The sequence below is a fragment of the Rattus rattus genome, chromosome 1 (genome assembly GCF_011064425.1).
Source record: "Rattus rattus isolate New Zealand chromosome 1, Rrattus_CSIRO_v1, whole genome shotgun sequence".
NCBI lineage: Eukaryota > Metazoa > Chordata > Mammalia > Rodentia > Muridae > Rattus > Rattus rattus.
In genome coordinates, this window is record NC_046154.1 from 188,896,712 (window position 1) to 188,910,586 (window position 13,875).

The following is a 13,875-nucleotide window of genomic DNA, read 5'->3' on the forward strand; positions in this document are numbered from 1 at the left end:
AATTGCTTTCGTGTGTCAGGAACACAGCTGCTTGTCCCTGTATGTTTAGTGGTCTGTACATTTTCCAGGAGCTCCCTCTCCTTCCGTTGGCGACATCTACCATATGTTCTACATGTGTGTGCTTCTGTTTCAAGAGCCTTCTCCTCTCCTCTGGCCCATTTGTCTCTTCAAGGCCAGCCCCACTTTGCAGCAAGCTTCGCCAGCAGGCACAGCACAACCTTCACCGAATTCTTAAAGTGTGTAAAGTGTTCCCTGCTCTTCTTCCATATACGCTCCCGATCCATCGGTTGTTTCCCTTTGTCTCACTGCTTAGCCCTGGCCCTCCTGGAATTCTCTGTAGACCAGGCTGGCCTTTAACTCACTGAGATCTGCCTGCCTGTGCCTCCTGAGTACTAGGGCTAAAGGCGCAGGCCGGCATGCCTGGCTCTAGATTTTAATAGGATTCCTCTGACTGAAGGGATTGGAGAGCCATTACCCTCTCCATGGTGCCGAGCCTCCTGTCCATGAAAGTGGTCACATTCCTACTGCTCTCGAAAACAATGGTTCTCGGCCTTCCTGGAGCTGCAGCCCTTTAATATATTTTCTTGTGTTTTTGGTGACTATCTCCACCCCAAACATAAATAACATTATTCCATTGGTACTTCATATCTGTAATTTTGCTGCTGTTGTGAACAGTAATACAAATATTTTTGGAGATAGACGCTCGCTAAGGGGGTAGCGACGCACAGGTTAAGAACCACTGCTCTAAGATCTTGAAACTTTTTTAGATTTACTCCTGAAACCCTTACCATTCTCGTTGCTGTTATAAATAGCATCTTTTGAACTTAATTTTCTCTTGCTGTACAGTTTGGGTTTTTGGTTGACTGGTTGGTTGGTTTTGTTTGTTTTTGGTTTGGTTTGGGATTTTTTGGGGGGGTTTTTTGGTTTTTCAAAACAAGGTTTCTCTGTGAACCCTTGGCTGTCCTGAAACTCCCTCTGTAGGCCAGGTTGGCCTTGAACTCATAGAGATTCGCCTGCCTCTGCCTCCTGAGTGCTGGGATTAAAGGTGTGCATTTGGATTTAAACATGTCTTCTCCTACTCAGCTGTCCTGCTAATTCCTCCAATTTTTCAGATTTTTTTTGAGTGAACAATCATATTTTCTCAGGATGAAGAGGGTTTGTTTGTGCTTTCCAGCCCTTTGCCTCAGTCTTACGTCCCAATGTATTCACTAGGATTTCCCACATTAACCAGAAAAGGGCCAATGACTGGGTATCCCTGTTGCTTTCCCGGTTTTAAGGGGATGCTCCCCCGGTTTCTCAGCCAGCTTCTGCATTCTCATGAGTGTGCAGCGTGAAATCTGTCAAGCGCTTTTTTCTGAATCCATTGAGAGAACCTTTCTCTTTGGGGTGTGTTTATTGAGAGCCTCTTATTTTCATCGGAGACCTGTTTAAAGGTGAGTAGAGACAGGAATGCTACCTGAGTCGTCTCAACAACAGAAGAATCTGACTCACTGGCCCTTATGGAGCTTCACCAAGATTTGGTCCATTTTGAGCTATCTGACAGTTTTCCGGGTCTCTCTATCTCGTCTTTGTCAGTAACGGTCACCCAGAGTCCTGGAGAGCAGCTCCCTGCTGCACTGGGTCCCGGATGAAGGCTGAGGTCCCATCTCCTCAGCAGGCTCCAGAGCTGCTGCTTCTGCTGTCAGGTCTGCCCAAATTAGAGAGGCAAGCGGGGAGCCGCCTGACTAGGGCGTCGGCATCAGTCCTGTTTTAAACTTCTAACCACGAGTCTTGGCCTCTTGTTATAAATGAGAAACAGCTTAGTTCAGAGAAGATAATAGGAAAAACATTAAGAAAATTAGAATAGGGCTGGAGAGATGGCTCAGCGGTTAAGAGCACTGACTGCTCCTCCAGAGGTCCTGAGTTCAAATCCCAGCAACTACATGGTGGCTCACAACCATCTGTAATGGGATCTGATGCCCTCTTCTGATGTGTCTGAAGACAGCTACAGTGTACACATATATAATAAATAAATAAGTCTTTTTTTAAAAAAGAAAAATAGACTAGAATAGTTTTCACTGGAATCGTGAATGGTGTGGGTCACTTGCCGACGGCTTTCCAGCATCAGTTAAGGTGATGACCATGACATCTCCTCCTTCCCTTCTGTCTGCCCTCTGTAGCTTGACGTGGTTGGCGACAGTGCTGTGGACGACTACGAGAAGCAAAGGCCAAGCAGGAAACAGAAGAGCTTGGGGCTGCTGTGCCAGAAGTTTCTAGCTCGCTATCCAAGCTACCCCTTGTCCACGGAGAAAACCACCATCTCCCTGGATGAGGTCGCGGTCAGCCTTGGTATGTATTGCCCGGTTGCCTAGAGACCTGCCGTCTATGACAGTAGGAAGCTGGTTGGTTACCTTGGGCGGGCCAGAGGCATCAAGCACCCTCCTTTATTGACAGAGGGGCCCTGCAAGAGGGTGAGCATGGGGGTGAGGGCAGAGCTGTCTATCACCACCAAAGGCGCTTAGAATCCAAAGAAACCTAGACCTCAGGAGCCAAGCAGAAACTCCTGAGTTTTTAACCTTAAAAATGTGGGGATTGAAACGATGACTTAGTGGTAGAGAATTTGCTTAGCAAAGTGGGTATAACCACTAACTCATACATGGTGAAAATGTGTTTAATGGTAAAAGGTATTATTTTTACACTTACACGGCCAACTAGTCTCATCCTAAGTTCATATTTCAGGATCTAAAAATAAAAGCTGGGTAAGATGGTTTATACCTGTAATCCCAGGACTCCTGAGACAGAGGTAGGACTGTAAGATTGGAGCCAGCCTAGGGTACACAGTGAGACTTCGTCTCAGAAAGAAAACGACAGGTATCTTGCTCTTTAACAGTGCTTCAAAGAGTTTGGAACTAGTATTGATTGTTTCCCATGTAAAACAAAGAACAGGGAGCAAGAACATGACGCTTGAACACAGCTGGACGTAACTCCAAGAGCTAAGCTTCCTAACAAAGACGAGGGCAGATGTGCACGTGTGCAAAGTGTGCTGCCTGGCACAGCTGTGAACACGTACACAGTTGCTTTGGAAGGGAGACCCTTAGTGGGCAGGGACTGCATTTGGCTTCAGGATGATTGACTTAACACTCGTTAAATAGAAATCCTGCTAATCTGGAGGTTTAGCGGGGGATCCACTTAAAAAGAGCACGGAAGTTTTACCTATGGGAAAATGTTTAGGGGAGAAGCTAAATGAATGACCAGTCTTTTGTGTTTCATAGCTCTCTGTCTTCTGTACCCCAGAGAAACGTGTTACAGTAGCAGGCTGTCAGCGGGAGTCATTTGAGCTGATAGCTGAGAAGATTCTGTTAGAAACTGAGACCTCGGAGAGACGGTGGGTTCTAAGGGGAAGACTCGAGGTTAGGTAGGCAGACAGGCCTGGCTCTGAACTTTGCAACCTTTTCTTGTCGGTAACATAAACTCAGAGAGAGGTCGCAAAGTTGGGCTAATAAGATTAACGAGTGTAACTCAGTCCCAGCAGGAGTCTTGGGAAGCAATCCTGCAGAAAATGAGGGTTAACCACCAGATCATCCATTGTCCTCATCAGGGTTCATAAAGTCTCCCCTGGCCCCCCGCATCCCGGCCATAGACTCAGTTTCCCCTGGAAGTTTTACACTGGTATCGGTGTTGCAGGACACAAAGATGAGGTGTTTGAAGGGGAATTTAGAGTCCCAGAGAGGGTTAAAGAGGAGACTCTGTCATCCAACCCGTAAATCCCACCATGTTATACCTGCCTGGAACCAAACCCCAGAGATTCGCACAACAGCTTCCTGATGTCCCATGGTGATACAGACATGCTAAGTAAAACAAACCACCAGCTCTTGTCATGTGAGACTGAAAACTAGTGTCGCTCCCTAGGAGCTATTTTCCTCAGTGACCATCTCTTGGCCTTGAGTCTGAACCCTTTGCTCCCTCCTGGACTTGCAAGACCTCCATTTACCCAGAGGTGTGCAGGATTTGAAACTGCCATGTCCAGGATCTGCTGCGATACGGCCTTGACTCTGGTGTTAATGAACGAGCACTTAAAGACTTGGAAAGGAAGTTAGTAAACAGGAAACAGATCAGCCTTCGCTTCTTACACTGAGCTGAGTGGTGGTCTCCATTGGTTCCCAGGGAAATAGACTAAAGAAAGCATAGTAGTCAGTAGTAAGTCCTTGTATGTACAACTAGGACCGTAAGTAGAATTAATAAGACCACCTCAGAACAAAAGACAAGAGGGAAGGAGGCAGAACGCCCTAAGAAAGTTCCAGAGTAGTCCTGTAGGTCCTGAGACCTGCGAGTGGAACTTTATGTGCACAGCCCCATAAACCATGAAACTTCGGCATGATTGGGATGATGACCGATTAAGCTGTCAAGAGGCTGCCACATTTGGCGTTCACCAAAACGACCTACCAAGTGCCCATTTACAAGTTCTTATTCTCAAAGCAGGCAGAATCTTCCTTCCTTTTCCCTTCCTGGGACTCCCGACCGTTAGGTGGAGACTAACAGCTTATTTATCAAGCACAAAAATACACAACAGCCAGGCCTCTGGCCGCTCCCAGGGAGTCTCAGTGCATTCACTTGGAATTTCTAGTGGGCAGGTTTGTGGGAAGGAGGTGTTGCTGTGTGAGCACAGGCTGCAGAGAATAGATATAGATATAGATAGCTCTGCACAGAGGCTCCTGCCAGAACCTTCCAGCAGGGCAGCCAGCACTGAGCCTGGGGTGAGGAGCAAGCCGGTCAGGATCGTGAGTGGAAATGTTCTGATTGACCATGAAATGCCTCTTCGTGTGTGTGATAAAGCCCCTCCTCGTCCCAGAGAGAGGTGTCTTCATTCTTTGGTGTCTTTCTCCCATTATATCTTTGAAGAACCCAAAGCTACCTTCTCTGGGATGGTTTCTGGGAACAGAGACGGCGCCTCCTTATAGACAGTTGGGTTTTCTACAAAGCTCCCGGAGGCTTTAGCGTGGATACCTACATGAGAGCAAAGGGAACCGCAGGCCTGGGGCCTGTCACACCACACCGTGAGTCACACACCAGAGGTGGCTAGACTCTGCCTCTGCTGTCGGCGGGGGTTTTAGGCAGCTCCAAATCGTGTTATGTGGAGATGCAGTTAACATCTGTTGAGGACCCTTTAGAGTAATGGCCAGCAATCATTTCACAGGGTACGTACTGTACTGTAGAAAGGTTAAATAACGTCCCAGGGCGGGACACTTCGAAAGGACAGATTGAGGATTCGTGTCCGGGGAGTCTGATTCTAGAGCCTTCCATACTTAACTAGCATACACATTTTCAGTAATCAGAAGAATATTCCAACTTGGGGGAGTGCAGGGGAGGAGGTGAGTTTCCCAGTGGCCTGCCCTGAGCTTTGCACGTCACTGCTGTTGGCCTGAGGTTAGCAGATGGTGAGTGAAAAGAAGGAGAGTTACTGCAAACCATGGCATATAGACAGCCCGTGTCCCTCCAGCCACATGAGAAGGGACCCCAAACCCTTGAGTCTGGGGTTTCCAGTCCAAAGTGGAAGGCAGTACTTATCATCCATTTTCCTTAGCAGACCGGTCAGGGTTTGTATATTAATTATTTCTTGCATCATTCAAACTCCCAAGAGAGGCCAGGACTGTCCAGTGAGGAGATTATCAGCACGGTCGAATTTATGGTTAGCGTTGCTGTCCGTGTGACAGGATTTAGGATCATTACAGGAACACGCCGTGGGTGAGCCTATGAGGGTGTCCCCAGAAAGGGTGAACCGAGCAGGGAAGACCCACCCAGTATGTGGCAGCACGATCCAAGGTGGTAGGAGTCCCAACTGACTGAAATGAGAAGTCAGGACAAACTGAACAACAGTCTTGTCTCCTCTGCTTCCTGACTGTAACTGTAGTAGCCACTTCCTGTCCCAACACCGTGACTATTCACCGTGATGGACTGTCTCCTCAGACTATGAGTCAGAGCAAACCTTCCTCACCTCGCATTTGTCAAGTATCTTGTCACCGTGACGAGACTAGAAACTAATATAAGTCTGCAAGTTAGGAATTCGGTCCCAACTGGCCAGCTGTTGAGTCCAGTAGGCACGCTGTTAGCCACACTGGTACATGCTGTTTGCTTAACCGTGCTATGCTGTCGCTGTCACACAGGTGGCCGTCTCAAGGGTACGCTACCCTAGACATGTTAGAAGGTTGGTTCCCAGGAAGAACAAGCAAGGTCTGTTTGAATCTTCCTCAGAAGGACTCAGGGATTCTCCACAGCTGCTAGACATTAACTTGGACGTCAGACACGTGCCAGGCCCTTCAGGAGTTGGTACTCAGAAATGCTCATTTGCATGATGTCTTTGGCTTCTTCTGTGCAAACAGGTGTGGAAAGGAGACGCATCTATGACATCGTAAATGTGCTGGAGTCTCTGCATCTGGTCAGCCGGGTAGCTAAGAATCAGTATGGTTGGCATGGTCGGCACAGCCTTCCCAAAACCCTGCGGACCCTACAGAGACTGGGAGAGGAACAGAAGTATGAGGAGCAGATGGCCTGCCTCCAACAGAAGGAGCTGGACCTGATGGAGTATAGGTTTGGAGAACGCAGGAAAGACGGGTCTCCAGATCCCCGAGATCAACATCTACTCGATTTTTCTGAATCTGACTACCCCTCTTGTGAGTCTGTTATAAACTCGTGAATAATGGCCAAGGGAGGACGGTCTCCTCTAAAGAAATTGACTACTAAGACGTGAGGTGTCAGTGGGACAGCCCTCGGGGATGTACTCTCTCATTCTGTCTACTAAATGACATCAGAGGGCTCCCAGCCGGGCTGCCCTCTCCACCTCACATGTGACCTCTCTCCTGGTTAGAATGTGTGAGCCCTAAATATACCGCTTGCTTTTGAGACTTCACACTAAAGACATTATGTTCTCAAAGATATTATTCAATTACTTGTTAGAGTAAATTACCAAGGGAAACAGTCTCAGTAGCTGAAGCCATTAAGAAAGACAGACCACCCCTGCTTGCCTTTGGTACCATTTGTTTTGTTTTGCTTTTTTTTTTTTTAATATCTATATATCTTCCTTTGTCTTCCTTTACCCCAACTTAACATGTCTTTTCTTCTTGTTATAAACATCGGTGCCCATCGGCCTCCCATCCTCCCCATTGTGAGGATGGCACATGCCAGGCCTCACTGACACCCTGCCTTGCAGTATTCGACACTGAAGGAAGAATAGAATGGTTTTCTTTAGCTCTCGAGCTTCATGACTTTTAGCCCTGCTCCATGAGGAAGTACTTAGCCATATAGCCAGAGGAGGCACTCGTCTATCAGGATTCTCTACCTGCCGTCCACAGAGACACGCTGATAATCAGTTTCCTCTCTGTGTAAAGGCAGACACCTGTGTCAGGGTACATTCTAGACACCGTGATGACAGAGAGGTTCTTGGGCTAGGGAGATAGCCGAGGGCCTGAATCCAGGTCCCCAGTACCCAAATAAAGTAGCACACAATGGTGTGACCCCATCTGTGATTGTAGCACTGGAGAGGCAGATAAGAGGACCCCTGGGGCTCTGACTTGCCGGTCTAGCTGTATCAGCGAGCTCCAGGTTCTGTGAGACTGTCTCAAAAAGTAAGACGGATAAGCAATTGAAATACGACAGGTCGACCCCGGCCTCCACATGTGAGTGCATCAACCATACACACAAATGGAGTTCTTTTGAAAGAACAACTGAGCCCTAGCCCTCTCCTCTCATCTGTCTGCATTAATCTTTTCAAAAAGTTGCTTAAGGGAAACTGCCATGTGGCTTCTCTCACGTGATGTAAGTATGAAGTGTTACAAGCAGTAGAAAATCCCCATCTTGGAGTCTGCACCTTCCATAGTCGTTTTACAAGAGGCAGGAAAATCCTTCCGACTTCTTTATGGGCTTATTTCTGTGATGTGCATCCAGTAGGCTTCTGCCTATTCCTGGATGCTCCTTCCATGTGCTGGCGGGGCGAGGTGGCTCTGGAAAACTAGTAGCAAGGTCTTTCTTGTGGTAATTCATGTTGCGGTGATATTTTTTCCCCCTTTTTAGCATCTGCAAACAGTCGAAAAGATAAATCTCTAAGAATTATGAGCCAGAAGTTTGTCATGCTGTTCCTCGTCTCTAAAACCAAGATTGTTACCCTGGATGTAGCTGCCAAAATCCTCATAGAAGAAAGCCAAGATACCCCGGACCACAGTAAATTCAAAAGTAAGAGCTTTCACCTAATCCACGTATCAGAACAAAGAGAGAAGACTGCGAATAAATGTGTACAGAGAGGGTTTTTATTGATGGTGCTGGTATTGAAGAAATGTATTCCTTGTGCTCATAAAAGCCTTCTGTGCTTTTAGAGGTCAATCATATAATAGAACCCTGCCAAACCCAAGTCAGAAGCCCCCCACCCCCTGAGATTACAGTGGACAAGGAGGCAGAATGCACCCCGAGAGCCCAGGCCAGGGAGGGTGTGATGGCTGTGCATTTCTCTATGCTGACACTACATCCAAGCAGACTGTCTGAGTGTTCTTTCCCCTTTCTTCCCCATCCCCCGCCTACTTCTCTGAAGGGTGGAGATGAAAGTTGTCTACAGGTAAGCAGGAGAGGAATGCTCAGGGTTGGGGTCTGGGAGGGTACAGGGCTGCTCTTAGAAAGGAGAGAGTCTTGGTGTCCTACCCACGCAACTTCCTTGCCCTGAGAGCGTTCCTGAAGGGTCCGTGCCAAGGTGAACTCTCCAATTGCCTTTTGGTTTTTGCTGGAAAAATAACCACCTTGTGGGTGGAATGCTAAGATTAAGTCCAGCCCTGGCAGGCCCTGCCGTCAAGTGGACATCTGACCCTTTATTCATATCTTGAGTAGAAAAGTAGGCACACTGTCTTGTCCTGCTTTTTTTTAACACACCTTCTCTGTCTTTCCATGTCTCCCCACTTTCATACATGCAGTTCCCAGTGGTTTTTCCAGAATGCGTTCAGATGCCCCTCAGACGTCTCCCCCTTGGCTAGGGTTTTAGGTGGGCAGCTGTTGTTTTTCACAACTGTACGTCATGACCTTGAACCTTGGCCATTCTGTGTACCCAGGAGTGTGGCTTCACTGGTTCCCCGGGGAATCCCTGTCATTTTCACAGGGCAGGTGCCACTACCTTGGGCTGGGGGACACACAGGACAAGCGTTTGCTGCCCACATACCAGAGTTACAGTCACTAAGCCTTCAGTCGTAGCCTGTGTCCCCCGTAGTTTTGCTATTATGGAGCCCCCTGCTTATCAGCAGAGGATTCTTGAGATGCAAAGTTGTGGGAGGGGAAGGACACATTGCCTTCTCCTTACGTCTTGTGTGTCTGCAGAGGCATCAGGTACAAAGATCTTGAGTGGCATCATGACAGAGCCACTAATCTCATACTACCTGTCCCCCAGAAGGTTTATGTGGTAGCCAGGGGATGGTCCCTGTCACATAAATTAAAATGTGACGGCATTACCCGTGGCATGACCGTAGTTGTGTTTTATATCTTCAAGCAAAGGTACGGAGGCTCTATGACATAGCCAATGTGCTGACCAGCTTGGCTCTGATAAAGAAAGTTCACGTGACAGAAGAGCGAGGCCGCAAACCAGCCTTCAAATGGATCGGGCCCGTGGACTTCAGCTCCATTGGTAAGGAGATGCGATTTTAATAAGGACTTCCCGTATGTCCTTTTCCCATTCTCCATGTCACATGGAATGTTAGACTAGTGACCTCATTCTTATAACAGTAATTACTCTCCAGAAAACATAGGTGCAGGTTGCCACATACACATCAGAAAGGAAAACACTAGAAGCTTAGAACATGGGTTTCTGTAACTGTTAAAATCTTCCTATTTATACAGGTTTTTATTAGGCTCTGGAACTTTTCCCTGAAAGTTTAGGACTGAAGGTCTGAAGTGACACTTCTGAACCTGGGTTATTTCCACATAGGCAAAAGAAACCATCGTTTTTATGGGGAAATCCCAAATAACATGAAAAGGCTACAATCAATTATTCAAAACTAGCATGACATAAGGCAGGTAGCTTCTAAATCTAGCAGGGACGTAGTGACTACCTTTTATGTAATTTAGTTAAAAGGTTAAATACACCATAATTTTGCTAAACTATAATCAGAGATATTACCTTGTGTTTATTGCACAGTTAATATCTAGGCCATTGGGGGCTGGGTCTTCTGTGAAAGGAGCTTCACGTGTGGCTCTGCTACCTGGGTTCAACAAGCCTGTAAGAAAGGGTCATTTTACCATTTCAGTGTTGGCATTAGTGGCATAAATTTGTGTCACATAAATAGGATTTATAAAAGATATAGCTAGCTCTCTGCATCCCTGATAACATTAGAGTCTAGATCATAAAAAAAAAAAAAGAAGAAAGAAAAACCAAGTGTAACTACTGAGTGGACTGCAGGCCAGCACCGTTCCACATGTCATGAGAGATTTAAGCTCTGCTGGGTAGTCCATGCACACATAAAATAGAAGGCGCCATCATTGTCCTGCTTCAGTACCTTCACCTGTGAAACCTTCTCCCTTGCATTTAAAATAGTTGGCATGCATTCTGGGATATGTGGCACTAAGCACTTTCATCCTTATGTAAATATGGAGTCTACCCACACCCAAAAGGTCACTAGGCAATACAATCGTATGGGAGCAGTGCTACATAAACGCTACACCTGACCCAAGCATCCCGTGACACGTGGATATGTTGTCCTACCCGATATCTGGCTCAAATACCAACCCCGTAATGTTTTCCCGGTCACCTAGAGTAAAGAGCACCTGCCCTAGACAGCTGCAGCATAGAAATTGGTATTCGTATTACCCTTGCCCTGCACACCGGAGGGCAGATCCATCTTTTGTGTCACCCGCTGAAGTTTTGTCAAAGGCACAAAATTAGCACCAGTTTGGAAGTTAGAAAGCAGTCAAGTTCTAGGAAGGTGGTACTGGCTCTGTAGCAATTCAGATCATACAAATTAAGATTAGTTGGACTCGATTTTGGTAAATTTGAAGAATAGCATATTTAGGGATAAATCTGGTCCACATTGGGGAGATTCCCATCCTGATTTACGTAGAGAACATAGGGTAGACAATGAGGTCACATACAATGAGCTGGGAACACACTTTAAGACGGCCTCTAAAGGCAAGCCAAGAATTCATCCTCACTATAATAGAAGCGACAAGGAGTCTTTGAGCAGAGAGATTACAGAGGAGAAAGACTGCAGCGTGGTGATGCCATTGAGCCAATCAGATCAGTAAAGACGTGAGGTTCTGACAAGAAGCCAAGGGGTTCAGATTCCTGCACAGCCTATGAGACCACAGCTGCTGGAACCCTGTTCCGGTTCAGTGACTTAGAATCAGGTCAGGAACGGTGAACTGAACATTCCCTATCCTTCAGTTACCTATATTACTTCTTCTGTGTTCTCCAGCTCCATTACTGATTGTATCATCACCCAGTGACCTCTCTTAGAAAGTCTTTAATATCTTCCTCGCCCCTTAAGATTCTCACATGACTGTCTCCTTCCCTCTCGCAGATAGAACAGTTTATTGTATGTGGGTGTTTTCTTTTTAATTTTATTGGAGTATCACTGGGGTGCAATATGTAGCACAGAGTTTAATAAGTTTTGAGCATGTAACTGGGTTACATAATGAAGGTAGCTTCCTCACAAGTGGTGCCTCCCTTCATCCACTCCCTGCCGGCTCGTCCCTCGATGCTCTGCTTCTAGGATACACACTCAGGGTCTGCGTGTATAATTCTTGGACTGTAAGTGAATTACATTAAGTCGATCTCCATCACTTATGGATTCCATCTGTGTAAATCCACATGCCATTGAAATGTATTTATTATTCAAAAATGGGTGTTTGTGGCCTTTGTGGTAATTTGCATATATGCAAAACAACAACAAAGGGGGTCGTTCCAGTAGACTCATTCCTAGATGTGGTTGTACAAGGAAGGCTTCTTGTTTCAGCCTCACGGTCTTTAGTGTCATGTGTCACATACCTGTACTTTTTTGTCAGTGACTCTGCTACTTAAAATGGCTCCCTAGAGGGACAACAGCAAGATGACTCACTCTAGACATCCTCATGTTGTGGTTACCACCCATAAAGTGATTTTCATTGCTACTTCATAACTATAATTTTGCTACTGTTACGAATCGTAACATGGATGCCCGATACGCAAGATGTATTTTCTTTGTCACAACTGACCCGAAGGGGTCCAGACCCACAAGTTGAGAACTGCTGATCAAGGGAGAATGAGCGTGAGGACCACTTAAAAGATACCTGCAAGGCCTAGGAAAGAGCCCGCCATCTTGAAATTCAGTTCATGTGGCCAGGATGTTATTCCTAAATAATTGAGCCAGCTCAGCCTTGTGAACCAGCCTGGCAGCCCTCCTCATCTCAAGAAGTTCCCTGGGCAACCCACCCTGAGTAGCTGCTCAATTTACAGCGGTCCCTGTGTAACCGGTGGCTCTTCCTAACTTCCTGTTGCCCCAGAACCACCTGACCATTCATGTCAGCCCACCCTAGCTAGAACCAGCATCCCAGCAACCAGCTGGTGGCTGAGGCCCACAGTGGCACAGTACTAGGAAATCTTTGGGAAGTTTGACCTACAGAGGCCCCGCTGGAAAGAGTGGCCCACCCCTCCATGACCTTAAAAGCAGCTACCAATCCACTGAGACTTCTGGAAACCAGTTCTGTGGCCCTACTTCTGGCCCCAAGTATCAACTAGACAAACTCTTCTCAGTTTCCTCCCAAGGAAGCTCTACGAAGCAGTCTGGACCCTTACCCACCTATTTTCAGACCAGGAACCTGCCAGACAGCTGGCCTTGAGTATATTAGCTTCCAGAAGCCTGAGAATTCACCCGTGCATCCCTCAGACGTTCACAGGAGCCGCGACAAGTTCCACTTGTTTGCAGCGCTCAAATATTAGCAGGCACCTTGCTCCTGAGCATGCTCTCCCGCACTCATCTGACTCTCGGGACAGCATTGCCTCTGTAACAGAATGGACGGGCATCCCACATCCAGATACACCGCAGAGCTGCCAGCAAACACACTTCCCCTGAGATAGCCACTTCTCAACTGGCAGTATGTTCTACATGCCCTGCAGTGTGAACCTCTAAGACACCCACGTATGTTGCAAGTGTTGATTACAGCTGAAGAAGGTGCATGACTAAAACATCTGCCCGGAGCCTCAGCTGAACAGCCTGTCCGCCATTGGACATGTTGCCAGGAAAAAGCCTTACTGTAAAAACCACCCTGTAAAACTGGTAGTCAGTGGTTCCGCCAGCTGGACAGACATCCAAGTCAACACACAAGGAACATTTTTTTAAATGTAATGGAACCACATAGTAAATTCAGCAATGGACTCCAAAGAGAAGGAACTTAATTACCTGACAGAATTCAAAAGTATAATTCCAAGAAATTTAATGAGCTATGAAAGTATACGGACGATTCAATGGAATTGGGAAACTAGATTGTGCATGTAAGGAACTTAGCAAGGATCAGGAGATCAAGTAAAAACCAAAGAGAATCTTTGAGCCAAGTAACAATTAAAAAAAAAAGTCAAGAGGCTGGGCAACAGAATAGATTACACAGAAAAAATTTCTGAACTTGACATCCTTTGAACAGGCAGGTTAAATACAAAGAAAAATGAAGAGAGAAGAACTCCATGCCTTTGAGACTTACTCAAGTAGAAGTAAGCAAGCATTCATATGGCGTTACTCAGAAGGGAAGGGTCCGGGGATCCAACACCGCTGTAGAAAGTGCCGTGAAGTTCTCAAGTCTTGGGAACGATGGAGAAATCCAATCTCAAGAAGCACTCAGGCACACGCACAAAATCTAAGAGACCCGACAACAGAAGCGCCCGCCCCTCGGGCGTGTCATTATTAGATC

General features: G+C 46.7%; 1 protein-coding gene across 1 annotated transcript in view; it reads left to right on the plus strand.

The window, feature by feature from the left end:
• E2f7 (E2F transcription factor 7) overlaps positions 1–13,875 on the plus strand; it is a 42,137-nt gene that overhangs the window by 12,511 nt on the left and 15,751 nt on the right. The window contains exons 4-7 of the mRNA XM_032912272.1: positions 2,160–2,328; positions 6,357–6,647; positions 8,044–8,202; positions 9,494–9,628. Coding sequence (XP_032768163.1) covers positions 2,160–2,328; positions 6,357–6,647; positions 8,044–8,202; positions 9,494–9,628 — 754 coding nt within the window. The remainder of the gene's footprint in view (positions 1–2,159; positions 2,329–6,356; positions 6,648–8,043; positions 8,203–9,493; positions 9,629–13,875) is intronic.